This window comes from Pavona decussata, unplaced genomic scaffold, assembly GCF_977016875.1.
Source record: "Pavona decussata unplaced genomic scaffold, jaPavDecu1.1 SCAFFOLD_302, whole genome shotgun sequence".
Classification (NCBI taxonomy): Eukaryota; Metazoa; Cnidaria; class Anthozoa; order Scleractinia; family Agariciidae; genus Pavona; species Pavona decussata.
Window position 1 is genome coordinate 259,925 of NW_028145698.1, and position 24,912 is coordinate 284,836.

General features: G+C 38.8%; 2 protein-coding genes and 2 long non-coding RNA genes across 4 annotated transcripts in view; 3 read left to right on the plus strand and 1 right to left on the minus strand.

Annotated features, from left to right (window-relative positions):
* Nucleotides 1-5,364: 5,364 nt before the first annotated feature.
* On the minus strand, nt 5,365-11,175 carry LOC146454345 (epidermal retinol dehydrogenase 2-like). Its single transcript, XM_085095475.1, has 4 exons — nt 10,486-11,175; nt 9,013-9,257; nt 8,482-8,607; nt 5,365-6,177 (listed from the first exon to the last, which is right to left on the minus strand). The coding sequence occupies exons 1-4, from the start codon at nt 10,936-10,938 to the stop codon at nt 6,081-6,083; spliced, it is 921 nt and encodes a 306-aa protein (XP_084951601.1). The 5' UTR covers nt 10,939-11,175; the 3' UTR covers nt 5,365-6,080.
* A 3,311-nt stretch (nt 11,176-14,486) lies between these two features.
* Nucleotides 14,487-24,912, plus strand: part of LOC146454346 (uncharacterized) — a 30,500-nt gene continuing 20,074 nt past the window's right edge. Inside the window, exon 1 of the mRNA XM_085095502.1 lies at nt 14,487-14,587. The gene's annotated coding sequence lies outside the window, so the exon portion shown is untranslated. The remainder of the gene's footprint in view (nt 14,588-24,912) is intronic.
* On the plus strand, nt 15,967-21,213 carry LOC146454347 (uncharacterized). Its single transcript, XR_014859267.1, has 4 exons — nt 15,967-16,028; nt 17,143-17,229; nt 18,288-18,344; nt 21,178-21,213. It is a non-coding gene; the product is annotated as an uncharacterized LOC146454347 (long non-coding RNA).
* LOC146454348 (uncharacterized) lies at nt 22,620-24,154 on the plus strand. Its single transcript, XR_014859269.1, has 3 exons — nt 22,620-22,718; nt 23,417-23,456; nt 24,031-24,154. It is a non-coding gene; the product is annotated as an uncharacterized LOC146454348 (long non-coding RNA).

Here is a 24,912-nt window from a genome sequence, read left to right on the forward strand (position 1 = left end):
TCCAGAGAGAGGAATTAAGTTTTTTTCTTATTCTTTGAGAATATTTCATAATTTGACGAAAAGAAATGGGGATAAATGAATAGGCCATTCCGGGTTGCATCGAACCTCATTATGAAAGCGAGGCTACGTGCAAAGCCTCTCATATGTTTGCATATGGATGAAAACTAATTTTCATATACCGGAAAAGCTTCAGTTTGCACTTAGCCTTGCTTTCATAATGAAGTTCAAGGCAACTCTGAAATGACTTACCTATTTGAGAACGTAGTTTATCGTCCTGTAGCCTTTAAAAGAGCACAATTTGCCCACCTTTGCTCCAATCCTATCGTGTATACCATGCTCTTGAGCTTGATAAGTGAGTTGCTGAATGCTTTGTTTTACACGTTGCATTATGGGGATGTACAGCCGAATGTGATCAGCATCAAATTTCTCCTTGTAATAGCAATGCTTATTTAACCCCTGAGGTCACGAGAATTAAGGATGTGATCATCCAAGGTGAATTTTCTTGATATTTCAATAACTTCTTCCCAGTACTTTTATAAGAAGAGAACGGAAACAAGCTAGGAGAATTTGTTCTTTGATATAAGGGGTTAAAGGGTTAAGGAGCTGTGTAATGGGGATTTTGCGTTTGGTCAAAATTCTGCTAAAATTAAAACTAAGTGCTTCTTCTCGTATATGTGCTCAATAATGTTCTTGGGTCGATATATTTCTGTATTATTAAACCTGGATTATTGTATAATGTAATTCCAGGGATTTGATTGGCTTAGCGCCCATGGTATATGAGCCATTATACCACGCCCGAGAAATAGGCACCATTAAATTGTCTTCTGGTTGTTCTTGCAAAGTGAAATCAGCAAGATCTAGCAATATTTCTTGATTGTTTGTAACGCTTGTTGGATATGAGATGATTATAACCAACGAGGTGCGTATATCCAACGCGCGCTCGTGGAACAATTGTTAAATATTTTAGTTTCACTATACGGGTAAATGGTCAACAAAGACTAAACAGTGAATTAAAAGTTCAACTCTAATTCTAAAAGATTCCCAACAGGTGGGGCACCAAACTTGGACACTGGCCTTTTTAGAAAAAGGGGTAAAATCTATATGTTTGAGTTAACGTAAGGAATCTTTAAATCGAAAGAAAAGGCAAAATACCAATTTGTATTTGCATTTTATATTTACTCCACAAGATCTTATTATATCAGGTTACAGTACATAAGACAGGAGTGGAGAAGGGCAAAATATAGTTAGCTAATTGTATGCCCTTTCAAATTACGTTGCAATATTTGGTACGATAGAAAGAAAAAAAAAAAGAAAAAGTAGAACTAGTTATAAATAGAGGAGAAGAAAGACAGAAAACGTTTTACAAGGTCGTGTGGCAGTGATTAATACTGAGCAAAATAAAACAGGAAGAGAGCTCGTTTAAATAGTTGTTTTGTTGGTTTTTGACGAATAGATATAGGAATATCATTCCAGTAATAGCATCCAATAATTGTTGGGCAAAAATTTCCTAATATTTATTCTGAAAGGACTAGGATTCAGATGTTGTAGGGAAGCAATTCGAGTGGCGTAATTATGTTGCTCAGGTACTAGCCAAGGGTAAGGGTGAAATTGGTAGGCTTTCCACCTACAATAATCATAAAAAAGTTAGCAGGTATGAAACCCTAGAACCCTAACAGCCGGTGGGAACAGCGTGTCTTTCACTTTAGCGACATTTGTAAGGGAACTAGTTAAACAAATTTGTTCGAAGAGGACCCCACCTTGTCTGGGGTAGGGGGGTTATCGAAGACACCACCTATCTCATGAACATTACCGACAAAATTTTATTAGCTTCAAATATTCAGCTAGCAAGAGTCAGCATTGCTATATAAACAAGAAAAGTGAGGTTTGAATCTCATTGTCATTTTTTACTGCTGGATAGAGGGGTGGCTATGCAATAAAGACACCATCTTTTGAGGTCGAGGGAAGGGGAGGGGGAGGGGGGGGGATGCGGGCAGAGACGACCATCTATTTTGCGGTTTGGTGGGTTTGCTGTTCGAGTATAGTAGTTTCACAACTTCTGCTTTGTACAACTTACAGTTATAAATTTTAAACCTTTGGGACTATTCTTCTCACATTCAATTCTTATAAATTCCTAATGATAGGTAGATTGTTTTTAAAATCTAGTTTAGGACTATTTGGAATTACATAAATGTAATTGTTGTATGGATCTAGATATAGTTCATAGTCGAGCGTTTTTTACTCCATGAGCCTCCGGCTCGGAGACTGAGTGACCACTCCCCAACCTTTTTTTTACTTTAAATAAAGTTACTAGTACCATAAATTTCTCTGAAACATTTTTTTAAATGCATTGTTTTTCGGTAAACGGCATTTAATAGTGTCACAACGTTTGGTAAACTGGGCACAAAATAAAAATGGACGCATCCACCAAACGAGTTTTGCTTTTACTCTACGTTTGAATTGCTAATTTTTCATACTGTTTGGTATCGTTAATGTCACTATTCCTCATGTCCTAAATATCGTTTGAGAAAGCATGCAGCTAGATAACAGTCTCAAGACAAAGTTAACAGAAAAGATGGCGTAGTCGGGGGGGGGGGGGGGCACACAGCCCAGTGGCAGATTAATACGACTTCGGGTTATACGCGCAAAACAAACTAAAGCCTCACTAACATCCCCACTCACGTGAAGTTGGACAAGAGTATTGGCAGAGCCTTTCTTATCTCCCCAGTACCATACGGGCTGGATCAAACAAGTGAAGGCAAAGGTATAAGATGGCAAGATAGGACAAATGCCAAGAGCTTGGGGGAAGTCGCAACGCAGACTTAACCGAGTCGTAAGGAGTGACCCCAAGTTTAATATATAAAACAATCCTCCTCCAAAGGGAGGGAGGAAGGGAGGGAGGGAGGGTGGGTAAACAAAATTGCTACTACCTGTTTGAGCTCGTGCAATACTGCAAGGATAATGCCCTGGGATAGTGTTCTGCAGCTTTTACAGCAAGACAGCGACTCAAAGTTCAACCAATAGGTAAAATTGTACTATAAAATAAATAGACACAGCCTGGCAAACTACTAGCCATGGACAGAGCTTAACAAAATAAGAACCAATCCCAGCAGAGGTAAGATACATTTTTAGACAATCATACAACATATTGGTACAAATTCCTTGCCATGAAAGGCTTTTATCCAAAACATACTGAATAGAGAGCATTCATTTATGGACGAGGCCTTCACATTTAGTTGTCTGGGAAAACAACTTGCCCAACCTACCACCCCCAAGGCGTCACGTTCCATTAATTAACTGGATTTAAAGCCTTTTTATGTCACTTTAATGCTGGTTATGAGAATTTAGTGTTAGATAAAGAAAATATCCGCTTTGTCACCTGTTTTCTCATTACCTTTCACCTGTCTGTTTAGAAATGTACAGTACTGAAACTCAGGTAAGGGGAAATGAGATGTTCATCACTCCATGATCAACCCTTCAATCCCTAAGAGTGCCAGTTGGCACATAAGGCCATAACTCTTTCAATATTTGACAGATTTCTATGGATTATTGACACCAAGAAAGTCTTGTGAATATCTGCTCATTAAAAGGATAAAAACTCAACCCCCTCCCATATGTGATATGGTTGACCACCCCTATAACTTTTCAACTTTTTTCCCCTAGACGTTGTGGGTCTTAAGACAGCTCTCACATTAATGAAGATGTTGAGAACTGCAAAATAAACTATACATGTAGTTAAAGGGTATACCTAATATACTGTAAGGATTGTGACGTTTTTGAACTTTTAAATTTTAACATTTTAGGGCCATTTATCTCAGAACCATAACTTTTCTCATTCATGATTATAACAGGAATGAAATACACTCATGAGTAGCTTTAAAATGGTATATTGTACATGGACATTGAGTTTGTAGTCTTGGATCTGGAGAAAATGTCGTTTTGCTTTAGGAGTTAAAGGTTTAAACACCTGAGAGTGTGATAATGGAGGGAGAGGAGGGGGGTGCGGGGTGTAGGTCACTTGTCAAGGGAAGTTAAAAAAAACTACTTCACAGAAAGCCCAGTTCACCATCATTTATTAATTTTGGTGTCAGTCTAAAATTCACTCATCAAATTAAACACTAAATTGTTGTTTCACACTTAACACGTAGCAGCTTACCCTTCATTGGGAATTAAAGTCACCTCATGTTTCACGCCCAGAAAATGAGAATTTACAACTTTCAAATTTATTGCCAACCAGAGAAAAGTGTTTTGTTTGGACTGGCTCTTTAAATACAAACGAAATTGTTATAAACTACACAATTAATCCACTTCATCCCAGGAGAAGGGGGAAGGATATAATGCTGTTTCAAACTAGTTTAACTAGAAATAATACATTTTTGCAACATAAATTGCAAGAAAATAATAACACTGTAATGAAAATATGTTATGTTAATATAATTTTGCATCAACAGGAGGATAGTTCTGATTAAAAAAAAATATATAAGACCTGTACCTCAAGAGAGTATATTATATATTAAATTCATGTTCTGAAAGGTTGTCTTTGATTTTTTTGCTTTGCTATTTAAATAGTTTATGATTCTGCAAATTTAGCAAGCTACTTGAAGCATACTTGGGAGTTGTCAATTAAATTATGATCTGCCTTTGCAAAAATATTATATGAAGAGTGACAGAAAGTCTGCTCAACTTAGAAAATGAAATGCTTTCTCTTTTCCACTATTTTTAATGGGTAATTTTTGCAACTGTGTACCCATTCTTTCAAACTCTTTTAAAACAACAGTATCAGGCACATGTCAGGACGTGTATTCCTCATCCCACTCCATCCTACTAAAAATAAATGGCCAAAGAGCATCCGACTAGATCATGGAGGGTCGTGGGTTCAAATCCCATCTGGAGCTCAGATTTTTCCGACTTTCCATTTGATGCAAAACTTATCATGTTGTTATTTCTAACAAAGACTCACTTGGGTGGTCCAAAAAGCAGCTTCCCAACTAAAATAAATTTCTCTTGCCAGTCTAAAGAACCTTGTGTAAGACATGAAGACTTGCAGGTACATTATGGCAACACTACAGTGCCTTCACATGTCCCCTGGCGCCAAGATGGCGCATAGGGCCCTCACATGCAATCAAACCTTATCCTGCAGTACTTCTATTGGCAACAGATAGCATTACGCCAAAATACTTGACTGTATACGCTATTAAAACAACAGAATAAGGTTGACTAAAGAATAAAGAAACACAGGAACATTTCGATGTCAAATTTTGCTACAAGTAGAAGCAATAATGTCTGCCAATAAAGATGTTGGCCAAATCTATATATTAAAGAAAGTCAGAAATCTGGCAATTACCCATAGTATGTTATCTAGAGCACTTTTTGTTTTTGCCTGTTTGCAAATTTACTGATTTACTTTAAGTACTGGATGTGTTTTCTGGGAAAATCATTCTGCAACCGGATTTCTGAATCCAAAAACTGATCATGAATCCATAAAATCCACACTCCGGGTGGATTCTTCAGATCAACTCAACTTCTGGATTTTTGAGATTCATCCCCTGAGCATTTTGTTGGGAAAGGATTCGAAAGAGTTACAACAGTTACTGTACATGACGTTCTACATGAACCATTTTTTTCATGCCATTTTTGATTTTTTCCTATCACAAGGAGGTGGAAAATAGATAGGTTTCTGTGCAAATTTCACACCAGAAGCTACACAATTAAAAGATACTTTACAGCAATGGTAAGCACCCTTCCTAAAGCTAAACAGTTTTGTAACTTTGATTTGTAACTTAGCAGGCACGTTCATCAGCTTTCTTTTAACGATTGCTAAGCTATTTCTTTTCTCATGGCACCTTGTCATGGCAAATGATCCTTTTTTGGATCTTCTGTTATTTTAGTGGTGAAGAATCCATATGATTTGAGAAGCAGCTTCTCCCCCAAAATGCACCCTATAATTTAGCTTTTTGGCATATTTTTTTTTAATCGTAAGACTATAAATGATTGTCAAACAAAGTCAAACAAGTAATACATTTATACAGTTAAATCTTAACCTGTTCTTAGTTGGCTTGACAGGCAAGCACGTCACAGCTAATCTATTCTGTCTTCTTAGCCCTTCCTTTGAATTCATCCATACATGCATTGGTTCCAAAGTACTCTGCTAGGGTATGGTAAGTGGATGTTGGAACAGTGCTGAAAAAAAAATGAAAATTGTTAATTTAATTGTTAGATAACAGGAGGATTGAGCTACCCAACAAAGGGCAGGAATTGGGAGAAAGGCATTTGCTTATGGAGAGTGTAAAAAGCCCCCTTTACCCAACCCCCCCACTCCCCCCCTCCCCCCCCGTTAGGGGATACACCCTAGATTACCTAGAATGGGAGGGTCCGTGGACTCTTTTTAACCTAGATTGGGGGCACACCTTAGATTACCTAGATGGGGGATGGGGGGGGGGGGGGGGGTGAATCCACCATGACCTCTGTTGGGGGGTCCACCTTAGATCACCTACTGGATCACCTAGATTGGGGGTTCTTCCTTAGGTTATGTTAGGAAGGAAGTGGCAGGTAGGGGTGTAAACTTCTTACTCCCTATCCACTCCACTTCAGTTAACTTTAACTCAACTGTACATCCCCAAAAAACTGAGAAAAAAAAAACCAAACTGCCAGAATTCAATCTCACTACTCAAAACAAAAACAAACAAGATGCCTATACTGGCATTTACGTGTGATGCCCCTTGATTTATTGTATGCTTGGCAGACTATCCTAGCTAATGGAATATTTTGAGTCACAAAGATAGCGTTATGTTGTTTCCCTTGTGTTACGTATCTTATCGTTATACCGGAATTTCTATTGCAATAACGTGGCCTGACTCGCGATTCTGGTTATGTAAATAAAAGTGTAAGATTACAAAATTGTTTTCGTTTTACCAAAAAAAAAAACAAAAAAAAAAAAACAGAAAGAAAACAGGCAAAAAGCTTTCCTAAATGAAAACCTTTAGTACAAATGGACAAATATCAAGCCTTTAAACTATTTGTAAAGTGGATTTCCAGTTGCGTTTAAGCATCAATTCGACAAAGTGATGCGATCTGCGTTTTAGCTTAATACCAATGACCTTTCCCTCGCATATTCTGGATGGTTCTACAACTGTCAAACAGAAGCATGATTCCTTTGCCTTGAACTCTCCGATTTCCACCGTTTTTACTGTCGAGTGCTTCTTAGAAGTTATTCTTTCGATTTACCACTTCAAAAGGGTTAATTTTCTTTTTGAAAACGGCACATTGGAATCTAAAACATTAAAACAATATGGCCACGCCACTAAAGTCAAGCCTTTTCAGTTCCACCGAGAGACCACTAGGACCTGAATAATCACAAAAGTAATAATTAACTCCCCTCCGATCCCTCCTGACCTACACTAAGGGCGCGTTTTTTTATTCACAATTCACAATTCTGGAATGAGAATGGACAGAATGTAAAATGCGCGCCTTTTTCTATGCCGCATTCCTATTCCGGAATGGACAGAATGCCATTCCATCCATTCTGCTCAGAGGGGCAGAATGAACAGAATGTTGCGAATGAAAATCCAAGATGGCGGACGGCAAGATGAGCCCTACGGATTCAAATACGTCTCTACCGGAAAAAAAATCAGGTTACACTTTTGGACAAATAAAACATTACTTCTAATTTCATTGTTCCAAAAGTACGAGGAAAATTGCTACGATAACGGCTGCAACGGCAGCCTCTTCGTCTGCCGCCATATTTGTTACGCAATGTTTACTCAGCCAGGACCAACGGGCGTTTTTTTATGCAGACAATCCGAATTATTCCTAGCATTCCGTACCAACCATTCTTATTCCAGAATTGTGGATAAAAAAATGCGCCCTAAGTTATTGCATTCTGATGAGGACAATAGGAGACAAAAAGATCCCCTCTAGGAAATAACTGAATTTGATACATCTAAAACGAGTTAATAATTGAAAGATGCGCATTTGTGGATACAAAGAAGAACAAACGGCCCCCATTTTATAACGTGGGCTGCACAGGCATCCCACGTAAAAAGAAAAGCAAAACTGGACAAAATCCCTGCTACTCTCCAAAAGAAACAAAAACAAAACAAAAGACAATCATGAACTTCAAACCAATCATTATTATTCTAGAGTTGGCGTGATGTCCCATACGATTTTGCCGACATAATGATATTTAGATTTAGATTTAGAAAAACGAATCTTTGGCACCCCCCTTAGTGTTCCAGATAACTTTCAGAGTCAGGGAGTCAATGAAGGATTTTGAAGGGTCAGTAGATAAGGTTCTCTCCACATCTTCTTACGTTTACCATTCATTTAGTCGGGTCAGGAAGCCAGGCTTCTCAGGTTTTTGACCTGAGACCCTTCTCTTATCTGGAACACTGCCCCCTGTGAGTTCTAGCCATACAAATTCCTAACAGTAAGAAGTCAGGATAATCAGCAATCCCCCCCCCCCCCCTCACCCTATTGTCCACTCACCCTTTTATCCAGAGAAACAATTTTAGCATTTTTGGAAGGAACAGAACACTCTTATTCCGCAGGACAGCGTCCACCATCTTATCTGTGGCCCACTCAGGATCAAGAATTGGCAGAAGCAGAGGAAACCTAAAAACCAAAGCACAGTTATTTCAATTTAATTCAAAATAAGACTATTTAACCAGAGTTACTACTACAAGGTGTGTGATATCATTTACGCATATGACAAAATTCAAGATGGTGCTGAAATGGTACACGAACGACGCACGACAAAAAATACCACCGCTTGATAACACAGGAGACCCAACATTGCTCAAGATTAAGATATCAAAGATATCAAATACTAGATTATGCATACTCGTAGAGTAGTTTATTGTTAACAATACTGACACATTATTTTAACATTTCCGTCAATACAAATGATTGTTTTTTTCCCCTATAGTCAAAGGCACTTTAAAAATTGGTGACACTGCCTCTTTAAACAAAATAAAATTGAATAAAATAAAATAAAGTGAATTAAACATGAAAATGTACCTTGTTTTCACTCCATCAAACATGCCGGTATTGATAAAGAATGGACAGATAACAGTGGTGTGAACATCATCCTTCTTCATGATCCCAAGCTCCATAAAGAGGGACTCGTCAAAGCCAACAGCGCCGAACTTAGACGCACAGTAATCACACAACCCAGACACTCCAAAGAAACCAGCAGATGAAGCTATTGTTACAACGTGACCATGATTTTTCTCCAGCATGGACGGCAAAAAGGCCTTGGTGGTCTGTTGTGAGAGGCAAAAGGAACAAAATCATTTACATAAATAGAAAATAATAAAATTGCCGACTACAAATGCACTGTAAATGTATTTATCACATGCCATAGAGAATACAACAAATCAGAAAGCTAGAAACCCTTTGCATATTCTGTGGTACCCAAATATGGGTAGTATTCCACGAAAAAATCCTGGCGTTCCTCACGGCCTACAAATTTTTCCCGCCGATAGATCGAGCACTACCTATTATATTTAATATTTTTTTTATCAAAATTATGTACTTTCAAGAAACGTTGCCAATTTGTTGAATATTTTTTCACTGATTGTATTTGCTGTTAAAGCATTAAAGAGTGACGTTTTGTGTTAATTCAATGAGTGGCATGGGATAAATTAGTTATGAAAGCTTTCACATGGTATATCGTGAATTTATATCCCACTCATAACTTCCACTCAAAAGCATTGCATAACTAATACATATTACACTATGTTACTGTGTTACATTTTCTATCTTAAATTTATATATTACACTATATGTATACTTGTACATGTATAATTTTATGGTTTATCGCAAATAAAATTGAGACAAATAATTGAGACAAATCCCTTCCTGATTAAAAATCCTTTACATTTGAATCCCACCTTTGTTCTCCCCTATACTGTGAGCAGAGTTCATGTCATTTCCTGAATTTTCTAGAAGATCGAAGGTAACTCTGATCTGTGGGCAGTATGGGGTCATCCCCACACCCCTCCCCTCCATCACCATGAGCCAGACCAGCTAACAACTTTTAGTTGAAAAAAATCTCATATGAAAACCCTAGATTGACAAGCAAAAGGAAACCTAAAAGAGTAATAAAAAATCCACATAATATAAAGAGTAGGAAATGGCATTAACCTTCTTTTTCCATTACGCATTCGTACCTCACCCCACCCTAGACTGTCACGAATATTTGCACGCACATATATCTGCGCTCCTGTCATTTGGACCTTGGACCACGTCACGATTATCAGCCAAAAACCACTTGTTTTTTCATGTATCGATATGACAATATGACAAATCAACTTTAAGGTTAAATAATCAATGTAACAGTGGTGGAGTAAGGCTAAGAACATAAAAAATGGATTAAATTTGAGCGTGCTCAGTAACAGGACAACCTGTGTTTCGTGCGCTATCAAGAGCACATGTGCGATTTCACGCAATATTTATTTACGTTCTATGACGAACGAAACGCAAACTTACCCAGAAATGAGCCATTGTATTAACTTCAAAGGTTTTCTGAATCATCCAGTCTTCTGTTTCCAAAAATTTCTTACCACTGACAATCCCGGCGTTGTTGATCAAAATCGTGACATCCCCAACTTCGGCTTTTACAAGATCGGCCACCCGATAGATATCTTCCCTGCTACTACAATCGCACTGATATCCGTGCGCTTTAAAGCCTTGAGACTTAATTTCTCTGACAGTTTCCTCGTTCGCAGATTGATTTATATCGGCACAAACCACTGTGGCTCCAAGCTTGGCGAATTTCAAGGCCATTAAACGGCCCAAACCGCTTCCAGCGCCGGTGAGAAAGATGATTTCGCCGTTGATATCTTTACGAGGCGTTGGGATAAAAACCTGAATGAACGACTTCAGAAATTGCCAAAGCACGATTCCTATAACATGCAACGTCTCGATTATGAAAGAGCCCATTTTAAACAAGAAAAACTTTCAACGAGAAGCGTGTAGAAATTTGGAGTTAACCTTATGCCTTATGATCAGCTTACAAGGATAATAAATTCAATGCAAATCAAATCTAGCTAAATCTCATTGGTTTATATATAGTCTGGAGTCCAGGCTTCACGAAAACGATCGTTGACCCCGCGGAATTCAACAGAAAGGCCATTCAAGGACGTCTCCATCCACAAATACCATAAAAATTGCGAACCCAGATACAATGCGTGTTTTGTGTTTGTGGTACATAATGTTCATAAAAGAGCAAATCTCATTGGTTAACGCCTCTCCGACCTTTGAACATCAACCGGAAGTAGTAGATCTACTAAAAAAATTCAGAGAATGGAAAACAAGTGTACATTATTATAAACATAAATAGTTTCAGGAAAGACTGGATAAAAAACAGTTTGTTTATGCTAAATATGTTCATATATTCACGCAAATGAGCAATTCATTGAGTTATACTGACTAGCAATCACAATCCGGCGTTTGAGCTCCGCAGAGGAAAGGGCATTCAAGGACGATCGTGACTAAAACACCCACGAGTTCTACACTGTGAGTGACATACGAGTGATCTACGGATACAAACGAGTGGTATACGAGTAACAACCGGATACATGCGAGTGATATACGAGTAACATACGGACACATACGAGTGATATACGAGTAACATACGGATACAAACGAGTGATATACGAGTAACATACGGATACAAACGAGTAACATACGGACACATACGAGTAACAAACGAGTAACATACGGACACATACGAGTAACAAACGAGTAAGACACGGACATATACGAGTGATATACGAGTAACGCAAGAGTAATATACGAGCACATACAGATACACACGAGTAACATACCATATGCGTAAAATCTACTATTTTTTCCTTTTAATGTCACATCAGGAACCAAAATCGGAGATCGCAAATCCAGAGAACGCGGGTCACACGCACCACACCCCTCCCCCCTCCCCTCACACACTCTTCCCATGACTTATGACGTTGCGCGTACGATCAGCGCGTGACTAAAAATGCATGGTGTCACCAAAAATTAATATAATATAACAATATAATGCGTTGTTTTTATCAGCTCATGCAGTGGTCATTGGACATTGGATCCGAGATCTTTTTGGATGCAATGATGTAACTTTTAACAAGATCACTGGCCCTCACTTCCGGGCTATTTATTACGATCCCGAAAAAGAAAGGGCATTCAAGGTCATCTCGATTAAAACTGCGAAAACTATGGCAGATACAATGCGTTAGTTGTGCAGCGAAATAATCGTTACTGTTTTACCAATATATATCTCTTTTTTTGCAATAGTGTACTCACCGGAAATTTATCTCGTAGACTGAAAACAGGCTTTCAATTCGATGAAACGAACGAAAAGCCAGAAATATACAATGTATTAACGCTAGCATGCATTTTTATGTAATTTCGTATTTTTTACCCTTTCGACTCTCAGCGTCTTTTTGACCTGTTAATTAATCGAAATATGTGGAGTGATTTTGTTGGTGATCCCTGCATTTCGCACTACTGTAATAGCAAGCGATACAAAATGAACTTTACGTGACTCGCTCGTATAGTGGCTAAAGCCCGGCTAACTGAAGCCACCCACATGTACAAACTATAAGTTCACCAGAACCTTCCTGTGTGCCAAAACCTTTCCGTCCTACGTGCTGAAACCTTTTCCTCTATAGCCTATAAGGAAACATAAACGCTGGTATTAGGTTAATTTTTGGCTGAAATCGGAATCAACTATTTGTGGGATTTTCCAGTGGAGGAGCAATTAAGGCAATTAGGCAATTCAATTTTTTTTATATACTAACACCTTCTTATAAGAATGTTGAGGGCAGAGATTAACTAGAATTTAAAAACATACTAAGAACATTACCCAGGCTAGACCAGGCTGACAGTCAGTCAGAACATCTTTATTTGGACCAAATGTTTTGAAAATGAACCGGTATAAATAGGGATAAAATAATACATGTAAACTTCAGCACCAGATCAGAGTACACGTGAGCCGCGCAACAGAGCAACTTGGCACCACATTCAGGCACTTATATTGCTGGTCTTTGATAGGTCTTGGTCACGTTCGCATGGATTTATTGAAATACTATAGGCAATTAGCCGGTCTCTTTCCCTAGGTAAAACGAAACTTTGAATCTGCGCGCCTGAAAGATTTTCTAGAGATTGTCGGCAGTGCAGGTTGCCGTTGTGAATTGTTTTGCTCTGTAAAGATCGCCGGCGTAGCTCCGGAACAAACCATGACAATCAGTGTATTGAACAAGGAGACAAATCAGGTTCGCTTACTGCCCTGAACTCCTGGACGAGTGATCATGAGTGCGACATGAACGAGAAATTGTGCGAAAATAATCGAACAAGTTTTTATTCCCTTAAACTCAATTTAGGTTCAAGTTATATTGCGAAGCGAATGACCGTCTTTGGATGTCTTATTGTCCTAAAACTTACCGGTGTGTTACCAAGGAAACTGAACGCTACTGGCCATTCGGGAATCAAATTCTAGCCCTAAGCGAGGGAGCGAGACAGCAGTTATCCTGCGAAAACTCTTGGAATGTCTGGCCTGATACTTAGCCGACGAGGCCGTAGGCTGAGTTCGCTAAAATCAGGGGATATTCCGCAAGATTGAGCAGGATAATTGTTTTATTATTCAACACATTGGTTACAAGGCACATTTTTACTGCAGAAAAGCCGGACAGGATCTTACTTTACCATTTTCTCCCCGACACATGAAATTACGTATATCGCAGGATATCTGTTGACTACGGACGACGAATATTCAGTAGATAACGAACGAGGCGCGTAGAGCCGAGTTGGCTATAATCATCTTATATATCCAACAATTGGAGTGGAATAATTGTTTTATTAAAAACAATCAAGATATATTGCTAGTTCTTGCCGATTTTGCTTTGCAAGAACAACCAGAAGACAATTCTATGGTCTCTATTTCTCGGGCATGGTATAATGGCTCATATACCATGGCCGTTAAGCCAATCAAATCCCTGGAATTGTAAATGATCCAGTTTTAATAAAAATGAAATTATTCTCTTCAATAAGCCTACAATCTTAGAGTCGCGAATTAACAGGAAGAAAACTTAGCGTTCTTGATCTGACTGAATATAACGCCTTAATTAATATTTCATGCCGGAATTTGATACTCAAATGTGCAATAACGTTTTAAAATTTTTCTTGGTAAAATGATCCGCTAATTTCCAGTCAGTAGATTGAATAAGTAAGTCATCGTACAAAACCAGAAAGAAACGCTACAACGGTTTTTTTCTGCTGAGGGTGGAGGAAGCGTTAAATTCAACCTAGGACCTATATTTTACTAGCTTTAGCTATGAATCATCACGCATTTTTCAGGCACTCATCAGGTAATAAAAATTTGGAAATTCGATGTGTCTAATCACGTGTGCTAGTCGATTTCTAGCCAATAGCGAGACTACACGTCACCTTCTTCAATCTCTTCTCATGTATTGTTCTCTCTGCGGTATTTAGAGAAAAGATCATTGTGTTAGGACAAGTTCTGTTGATATCCCGACGTTGCCAACTCAAGCACTTTCCATTTTCCACGGGATTATTTTATTTTGTTCAATCCTTGGTAAGTAAATGTGCCTTATCTAGTATCTTCCGTGTTAGCACAAATTTTAAGCCTTTTCTTGTCAAATGACGCTTTTCATTTATTCTGTCAGCTGTTTTAGTAAGTGGGATTAAGCAGTTGTTTTCAATGAAAATTTACATTCTTTTTCATGGACATATTTCGAAAATTTTACTTTAGTTGAAATTATTTAGATAATTCGTATGCAGTTTTTCTTTCACATGTATTGATTCTATGGATTCTCTGAAGCCTGGGAAACTTAATTTACTTTTACACTTTAAAACGGGAAACAGTCAATCGGTGCCGTGAAAAACAACAACAACAACATTAACAACACGAAAAAAAAAGCCCAAATTTTATTTTAAACGTTTTTTTATTTTTGTTTCAAGAAAAAAAATCGTGTTAATGATAACCCTTTGTTATATTTTCTGATGTAGTGATTCATTACTCATGGTCTTTGAAGTGTCAGATTACGTAAACTTTATTGTTTTCAAAATTGGTAAGATGTCAAAGGTAGTAGCTTCTCAAGAAATTTGTAAGCAATATATCTTCGTTGCCACCTTGTAGCCACAATGTAAATGAGGAAAGGGGAAAATCTCCAAAACAACTTCAGAGGAATCTTCACTGTGATCGACCCAGCCTGATTTAGAAAGGGATTTGACTCTTAAACGGCCAGTAGCGTTTATTTTTCTCTCTTTGAAACCGTTATTATTATTAATAAATTGCAGGGCCAAAACACATCCAAAGATGACTGTCAATTTTTACAATGTAACTTTACACTTTCGTTCTTAACTTAAACAATTTCAACTGTTTTCGCTCAATTTCGCTGATATCCTTTAATTTCTTGATTAGCCTCTGATCTTGGGTAAAAATGTTCTTTTGTTAGGTACCCGCTTCGAGCTAGAATCTGATCTGTTAATGGCCAACCTTGTTCATTCACTTTGTAAAACCACCCGTTTTGTGCTAGACTTTCTAAAAACCCTTTTGTGGCAAGTCCGAAATTTGTTCAATCGTGGTATCTTTCAATAGGATATAGCCAATAGTTAAGCCCGTCTTTACCTTCGGTAAAATAAAGGGTGTTATTTTACGGCTGTCGTTTCTTTCCTTGACCCACTGAATTCTTGTGTTTTCTATTGCTGAATCATGTGGATCTTAACATTGCTTTGAGCCTATTTAGTTTCCAGTTAAAGCACTTAGCCAATCTCGACATTTCTTCCCGCATCAAGTTAGCTAACCAGTAAGGAATTCAGCAACTTGATGCGACCAAACAGATGATGTCATCGCTAACCAATGACAAGATTACACGTCACCTTTTTCAATACAGTCATAGTTTTTTCTGCTTGCGAACTTTACAAAAGAGATCATAATTAGGTCAGGAGTTTGTCGATGATCAGTTCCTCACTTCTTTCATCCCACTGAGTCATTTTGTTTTGTCCAAAGCGTGGTAAGTTATTAAATATATACACTGTACCGTAAAAGTAGATAGTTGACCAGTTGCCTTTTTTCATTGATAAACAAGGTCTAGCTTTATTTTACCGTAACAAAAACCTTTTTGGCAGCATTTATGGAACAATTTTTAATCTACAATTACTAAAGTAAGCTAAAGGGGTTTTTCTTAGTCTTAGTATGAAGTTTGCTTCTCACCACCTTGTTAAAAAAATTAATTAATAGTTGTTCAATTTTCCTAAGTGGCATTCGAGATTCCGTGGGGGCTGAGTCTCTTTTAAATATTCAAGTCAGCCTGTTAGTATTCAAGACTGTACACAGTTGGGTCACAAAAATTAATGCCATTTCGTCGAGGCTGCCGCTTTAAAGCGTTGTTAGAAATGCACGGAGTCAGTTTTTTTCACTTTAAATTACAGTGTCCTTCTTAAAATCTGCCACACATAGATTTTCATCGCAACGTGGTAATTTTCACGGAAAAGAACAGAAGGCCAAACGTTCTTCAGTGAGGCCTGCAGTTTGAACTGGAATTTGATACTCAAATATCCAATTGAATTGATTTTATTTGCTAACTGGCCACCCGTTTAATATACTTTAAACAATATATTCAGAAAAAAGCTGAAAAGTTCAAACCTTAGAAACTAGTCAGTACCTTGCAATAATTCGATTTTTTTGGGGTTCCGAGAACATCAGTGGATATCATACGTTACAACTGGCAGCTCTATCGTCGATTTCCAAAAGGAAACTGCGGTACTAACAGTATCACTACGTCTTTAGTCCGCCCTGTTGGAACGATGTCAGCTGGGGCACATACGCAGTAGAGTCCGGTTGAGACTAATTTGCGTACAACTCGTCGCGGGATTTTTGCTTTTCCGCCATTGTAAAAGCTTTCAAAAATATCGCAACAAACCGCTTCTGTAATCACTAAAGAATGTTTGTAAATAAAACATTCAGCTAACCTTCCGAAGATGAACGCGATTCAAACAGATGAAAACAGCTTCCTGAACTCTGCGACGGTATTTTAAAAAGTTGCGCCAACGATTATAAACAACAGAAAGTTGCATAGCCTATGACTGATCTGGTAAAATTTCAAATAACAAGAATTATTTCTTCAGTTTCAGTGTATCACCCAACCAAGATGAAGTTTTCAGGCATTTCTCTGATATTTGTCTTCCTTCTCATGACTGCCGCGTCTTCTTCAGGTATGCAAGCTATTTCGGAAAGCCTACGCGACAAGACCGCAAGGTGGAATGGGTAATTTATTCATAAATTTGCCAAATTCATTGCGATCAGCCATTGGTTCACCACTACTAAAAATAAATAACTGGAGCAAATGTATTTTCTCCCAACCTATGAAACTGCAAACCGTAAAATTGGGGAACAACACTCGCCTCCCACCAGTGTGGCCCGGGTACTCGGCGTCAAATGTGGGTTGAGTTTGTTGTTGGTTATCGTCTTTGCTCCGAGAGGTTTTTCTCCAGATACTCCGATTTTCACCTCTCCTCAAAAGCCAACACTTCCAAATTCCAATTCGATCTGGGTTATTGCCAAGCACTTTATCATGAGCCTCTGGCTCAGGAGATTTCGCAAACACTTCCAGTGTTATTGACATTAAATAAATGACTTTACTTTACTTTTAAAAGACGATTTAGAACTACCCATACCACCTTTCGGTCTTGTCGTGTAGATTCGGAGGCGCTTAAGTCCGACAACGTTAATTCAAATAGCTATATGTGAATTATATTTTCCTCTGTTCTGTTCCATTGGAGGACAAGAGTTTCTTCATCTTCGCTTCTCCTTTGTCCTGCGATAACTTTCAATCCTCTACCACAAAATAAAGCGAAGTATTTTATTTAGAAAAAGTGTGCATAAAAAGTGTAAATAAGAGAACAATAACCTGATACTACATGTGTACTGTCGGACTGTGTCTTGTCGACCAATGGATGGTTTCAATGAAATAATTGCTGGAGAGAACTTAATAGTGAGAAGACGACATAATGGCTGACTTAATAGTCAGACTTCATAGTGAGAAGGTTTAACAATGATAAAATGCTTATTCTAACTTTTAATCAGTGCTTCTATTCCCGTGAAGAAAATGCCTTAAAAAAAAAAAAAAACAGCCAGAATTTTTTTGAAAGGCAAACGTTCGAATTTACAAGCACTTCTATCTGGCACAATATCGCCAACTACGTACTTAGAGCATAGAGAAGTCATGTTCGGATGCTGCTTATTTATTTCTGCCTCTGTTTCTTAAATTCAGCTTTGCCATTCAAACGTCAGCAAGAGCATGTCACAGAGAAGAGCCACTTGGGCGGTGGTAAGCAAATAAATAATAAATCACTTTATTTAAGTTTCATTGTATTTAGCGCAGACACTGCACGAAAATTTTCCTTTGATCGCCTTTGATTCCATTAAAGGAGCGCCAGAGGTGTGCAAAACGAACGCCTTTGACTACCTTTGGCAAGTCTTGACAGTAGCCCATTTACATCATCTTTGAAAGTCCTTTAACGTGCATCAAAGGCGTTATACCTTTGGTGCGTGTTAGAGGTACCATCGCACAAGTCAAACGAACATTTCGGAACACTTTACCCTGCCTTTGATCTTAATCAAAAGGGCTTTACCTTTGAGTACTATAGGCTTCAGTTGCTCAAAGAGCGGATAACTTTATCCAGCGGATAAAATGTTACGGTTGGTGTACACTTTAGAGCGGTTTATTACTACACTCTGTGATTGGTTAACAAAATTGGCGCCACTTTCTCAACCAATGAAAAACAAAACCAAAACCAATCTTGACTTGCACGCACGCGTTTTCCCGCGCTTGGCGCCGGTTACATGTATTTAGTTCGAATTCTGATTGGTTTGCTTTGTTGTTTACGTTGTTCGTGATTGGCCAGAGTAATTACTTATGGTTTTGGTTTTACGACGCTCAAATGAAAAGCGCTCTATCTCCTGGATAGCGATTTATCCAATGGGTAAAGTTATCCGCTCTTTGAACAACCGGGGCCAGGCCTTTACCACCTTTGAGTAAGTAAATGAGTGACAAAGGCGATTTTCGTGCAGTGAGAACACTAATTTAGGACACTCTCCAGAACGAATTGGAATTTGGTAATGTTGATTAGGAGGAGAGGAGAAATACAGGAGCATCGGGAGAAAAACCTCTCGTGGCAGCTGTGGGACGAAAACCAACAACAAATTCAGCCCACTGCGTTATCCCTGCTTCGGAAAACTAAAAGTAAAACTAAATCTACAACAGTGGTAAATCAATGGTACATCCGAAACTGTGTTTGGTTTGGTTTGTTTCGCTTGTATTTGTTTACAATTCTGTTTTCTTGTTTAAATTGTTATTATCGTTGGGGCATCGATTATATGCAAGAAAGAAATGAACTAAGATCAGGTGGACGTCGCTCTTGCATAAAAACTTTAAAGGGGCTAAATACTACGAGAAAAAAAATATGTGAAGACGTGTATGTTGTTTTGGCGTTTCTTCAAACCTGTCTTGATGCAGAAAACATAATCTCCGCTTGGTTTGTACCAAAAATTAACTTTACTGCTTTGCAGAGTTTCTCCCTGCCAAAATTTTGCATCTGTATTTGTAAAACCGCTCTCACGAGCCTCAAATCAAATCAAACATCAAACATAGGTTGTTTGTCGGGAATCGATAAACGAGACTTCGGTGATTAAAAACGCTTGACCTTTAATTTACACCTCTGGCATAAGAAGGTATTGATCAGAATCGTCAACTGTTCATCTTGGCGAGTGGTCGAATGTAACGTCACCCGTTCGTCTAATCGGGAAAATGTCGATCGCACCATCGCGTTCGTCCCCAAGCCCCCTCTCGCAAGCTCAGGGTGCGTTCGATTGACACTATTCCGGAATAAGAATAATAGGAATAAACCCGAACAACCGTTCGATTGAGACGCTATTCTAATTCCGGAATACATGGAATGTATTCCAAACATTCTGCTCCAGAGAGCAGAATACTTGGAATAATCCGGAATAATGACGTCATGCTTCGTGGTTTTTTTCAAATCAACAAACAAAATGGCTTCCGCTGCGTGCGAGCAAAACGAAATTTTACTCAAAAAGGATACTCCTGGAGTTCCAAAATGTTAACTACAAGAAGAAACAAGTCTGGGAAGTGATTGCGGCGATAATGCAAGCGGAGAGTGTTGAGAGTGGTCGAAATATTTCGCGGCGGGCTGACCAGTGCGAAGGCAAATGGAAAGCTCTCACCTTTGCCTTTCGCAAATGCGAAGATCATAACATGATCACCTGAGCTTTTGCCTGGTTCGGCCACACAATAACCTGGCCAGTGATGTTATTTTTCAGCGCTTAGCAAACTCTGTTTACACATGTGAATACTGAGCTCTTCGTTACATTGAATCTGTCTGATATTGATCTTATTGATTCTTGATTTCCAAGAAACCACAATGTAATTAACAAGTGCTTCTCAACACTTATCGGCTCTCTACCTCCTTGCTGAGGGCCAGTAGGAAGCTCTGGACAGTTTCCAAGTTCTACAGCAAGCTGTTCAAATGTATCCGCCGAAATGCGAAAATGGCTGCGAAACTCTGACAAATTATGATTGGGAACAACAGTTTCCGCATAAACTTCGATGCGAACCGCTTACGCCGCTCTGACAACAAGTTATTTGCATAAAACAGGGGCAGAAACTCTTCTAAGACATCTTCTTCCTCTTGTACAGATTCCTCCTCGAGAAATTCTTCAACGAAAGTTGCAAAACCTGCAACAATGACCTTCAATGTCGCCGCCATGTTGCTGTTCACGATGTTACGAAAATTTGTATTTTCCTTCGGAAAACCGCTGTCTGCGTGTTCTGTCGCGGGCATTATTCCAGAAACGGAATAATCGTTTTATTGACGAAAGGATGGAATGACTATTCTGCAATAATCCGGAGTGTATTCTTATTCCGGAAAAGGGTCAATCGAATGCACCCTCAGTTAGCTCTATAAGCACACTGAGGTCTGGGAACGAGGCTGGATATTGGCATCACTTTGGAGCCTGCATGTGCGTGATGCCAAAGTCCCGGATATAGCAAAAATCCCTCTCTATTACATTACATTGCATTACATTACGTTACAGCACATTTCAATATTTTATAATCACGTCTTCCGTTTAATTTGTTTCAGCCATGAAATTCACTCCAACATTGAGTGACGTAAGGGGTAAGAACAAAACCTTTGTTTTCTGCTTAATTCAGACATCGAAAAATTGTTAGATAATGCAGGTGACTTGTGTACTTTTTTTTTTATAATGGAGCTACGATAAAATTCCAAATAGAAGAAAAGTTTATTTGTAATGAGTGTTGGGGGTGGGGGCGAGGTTTTGTCGCCGGCGCCGAAGGCACGAGTCTTTATTAGGGATCAAATTTATGCAAGGCTGGACTGCGTAGAGAACTTAACACGACAGCGACATGATAGAGACCAAACCGAGAATCAACAAAATGCGGCAACCGTGGACAGCTGTTTCGAGCTGGTTGGCTCTCGTCAGCACGGTGTAGCACAGCAAAAAGTAGAACACCAACGATTAGGGTCTGGTGGTATCCTTCCCCCAACTCTTTACCCTCCCTTCCCCCCAACCCCCGTCGCGCCCCTTTCCCGGAAAAATTCGATCTAAGACTCTGGAATGCTATTTTCAGCACTCTTTATGGATATCTCAAGATGAAAATCACCAAGAACAAGCGTAAAGTGAGAATAATGTACGTGTTAATCGGAAAAAAGGAAATTCTAGTTCTCCCAACAGGAGTCCAACCTTTGGCCTTTTTTCTTTTAATTAATTAATTAATTTATTTATTTATACAGGAGCATCTCATTTAGCTAATAACAGTCCTAATTAAATAGACTATAGAGTAAAATTCAATACAACAGATCACACTACAACAGTACTATTAAATAGATCAGACAACAGGTCAAAGAAACTGAGTTCACTGGCGCTTGAAAAATTGCTTCGCAAGTGACTTAAACTTGTTGAAGTCAGATACTTCTTCCAATTACTATGCTGAAATAATATTTACCACATTACGCAAGTGTAAAGTGGTAGATATTTTTAGTACTTTTATTTTAACGTTCCCGAGTTTTTTTTAAACGTTGTTTTTGTATTATATAATATTTTTGCATGTATATAATTACAAACTGGATCATTGTATCGTGCAATAGCCCACTTTGAAAATGAGTGATGGCCTGGGTCGAGAGTAACTGCCCAAGTGATTGTGGGATTGTTTGGGGAGACGCAAAAATGCGAAGATAATAGCCAACGTCCCCCCAAACCTTCCCACAATCGCTTGGGCAGCTACTCTCGACCCAGGCCATCACTCTTTTTCAAAGTGGGCTATAGCCTAGCTAGCGGCCACGGTATACGAGTCATTATACAGATTAAACGATCTTGGCTTACGATTGTTAAAATCTCACATATATTTTAAGATACCTCTGCTTTCGCTCTCCCCCTTCCATATCATTGGTCTCTCAGGTAGGGAAATTGTTCGTTTTCCCTGAATATCGCTTCGGAAGTCCGTTTATTTAAGATGATCATTATCCAAACGTAATTCAGAGAAGAAACTTCAAAGGGTTTTTATTTGAAGTCTTGATATAGGTCTCTAAGGCTCTTGCGCCATGCTGTGTTTAATCGTACTACGTTTTTCGTGTTTCCGAACAGATACTGAAAATCGTAACGGGTAAGCAAAAGATGTATCGTTTTGGTAATCCATTCTGTGTTTTAATTTGTAATACCTAGGTCAGCGTCCTTTTGGGTAAACAATAACTATTACTGTTAGAACGATAATCGTTATCATTTTTATATTATTTTCATCATCATCATCATCATCATCATCATCATCATCATCATCGTCATCATCATCATCATCATCATCATCATTGTCGTCCCTATCGTGGTCATCTTCACCATTGCATCACTGCTCAGTGATTAAGAAACCAAGAGTTTTTAGAGTTGTTCATAGTCCTCAGGCTCTTTGACTAGCGGTTGATTGCCAAGACTCTGTGGAATTTGAAAAAGATGTTCATCTATCCCGTAACGGCTTGCATTATTTGATCGTAAAACTGAACAAAATTTCAGTTCCCAAGAGTCTCTCCTGGCTACCAACCGTTGGCCAAAGAGCCTGAGGACTCAGGGTGCGAGATTAAGGTAAAACGAAATGTCTTCGGCGTTGTTAGTGCTGAAAAGAATCGACTGTCGAATTTGTAAGTCGATCAGCATTAGCTCCATGTACTGAATTGCGAAGCTTGGCTATTTAAATTCCGTTAATGCCTTGTCGGGGTAACCTACCTGGTAGGTGGGAACTTTGGGTGAATAGTTTGACGTATTGTAATGTCGAAGTTGTTTCAAGTTCTTGAAAAAAATCGTCTGTGTTTTTAGGGTTACAGACAAAATTGGGATGAGTCAACAGACAAAGTTGGTAAGTGTAAAACAATTTCAGTTTCATTTCATTTTCGTCTATTTTAATTTGAGTGACTGCGAACTGCTTAAATTATTTGGTAGAGGTGCTATAGATACTCTTACGGGTTTTTACAAAGAAATCACTTTTTATTTTAATATGACCCTCTGACGTCACAGTTTTTACACATGATGTCCACTGTCATGTGACCATGAATCAGCCATTGAATGCATGCACGTGGGAAATGTGCATTTGTTTTTCTTGAAAAAGGTGTCAGGAGTTTGGATCTTGTTGCCAAGGCTTTTACATGTCTGAGCTACAGGAGACTTGTGGGAACTGAGGCCATTAAACTAGGTTCAGGGGACAAACATCCTGCATACTGCTAGGATTGGAATGTCAATGTGTGGCACATGCGCAATGGAAATAGTGCGGTAGAGCATCCGAACTAGTAATAGGAAGGGTCTTAGGTTCGAGCACTCGGATTTTTTTCTGAGTATGCCTGTGCCACTTACTGATTAATACATCATTATCATTTATTCACCAGGTTTAACATATTCCACCCCATTATTTATAATTTCCATATTCTTTCTTTCAGGCCGGATAATCAACAATAGTATCCACTTCACAAGAAGACTGCATTTCAAGACGCTGTTTGTTGTTTTAGCCGGCCTGCCATGAAGCGCCTGAAAATGTATAATCAAGAATAAAATGAAGTATACTTCAATTTATCTTCTCTTGAATGACCATGAGTCAACAGTCTCGTATCCCGAGTCCTCAGGCTCTTTGACCAGCGGTTGATTGCCTAGATTGCCTCTCCAGGATCGGTTGCATAATGCATATTCAGACAAATAATTGTTTCCTGCAAGTCGTTCTTTACTTTCCGAAGTATTTTCCTGAGCGAGCGGTGTATTGGATCACTCGACTGAAGACTGGTTTACTGTAATCTCGTACCCAGAGTCCCCTGGCTTTTTGGTCAGCGGGTGGGCGCCAGGAGAGACTCTGGGGACATCGAAAAAATTCAAATTTGTTGATTGGCTGTTCCGTAACGGTTTCCATTGTTTTACCGCAGTAATCCTGCGGTAATAAAATTCGAAGTCCCTAGTGTTTCTCCTGGCGACTGACCGCTGGCCAAAGAACCTGAGGACTCTGGGTACGAGATTGGGTTTACTGAGGATAGAAATTTTCTTGCGTTTTGTTTGCAAACAAAACTAATTTTCATTTGAAAAGCTTTGCAGCCTCGCTTTCATTATGAGGTTCACAACAACTCGGAAATGGCCTATTGCCCGTTCCAAAGTTCATAAAGGGTCTGGGCCTTAGTTTACACATCGGTCAACTTGCGTAATATGAAGAAATGAACCCCATCGCCAGAGAGATCACATAAAAAATTAGTAAGTTTATCAAGTCTGGTTATGTTGCATTACGTAGTAACCAGGCTGTGACCTGTCAAAGGTGAGATGGCGTCCCGTAAATCCATACA

Coding starts and splice junctions, on each gene's coding strand:
- LOC146454345 (XM_085095475.1), bottom strand. CDS start 10,938: ATGGGCTCTTTCATAATCGAGACGTTGCATGTTATAGGAATCGTGCTT. Junction 8,608..9,012: donor TTTGATGGAGTGAAAACAAG/GTACATTTTCAT, acceptor TTTGGTTTTTAG/GTTTCCTCTGCTTCTGCCAA. Junction 6,178..8,481: donor TTGTTTCTCTGGATAAAAGG/GTGAGTGGACAA, acceptor TTTTTTTTTCAG/CACTGTTCCAACATCCACTT.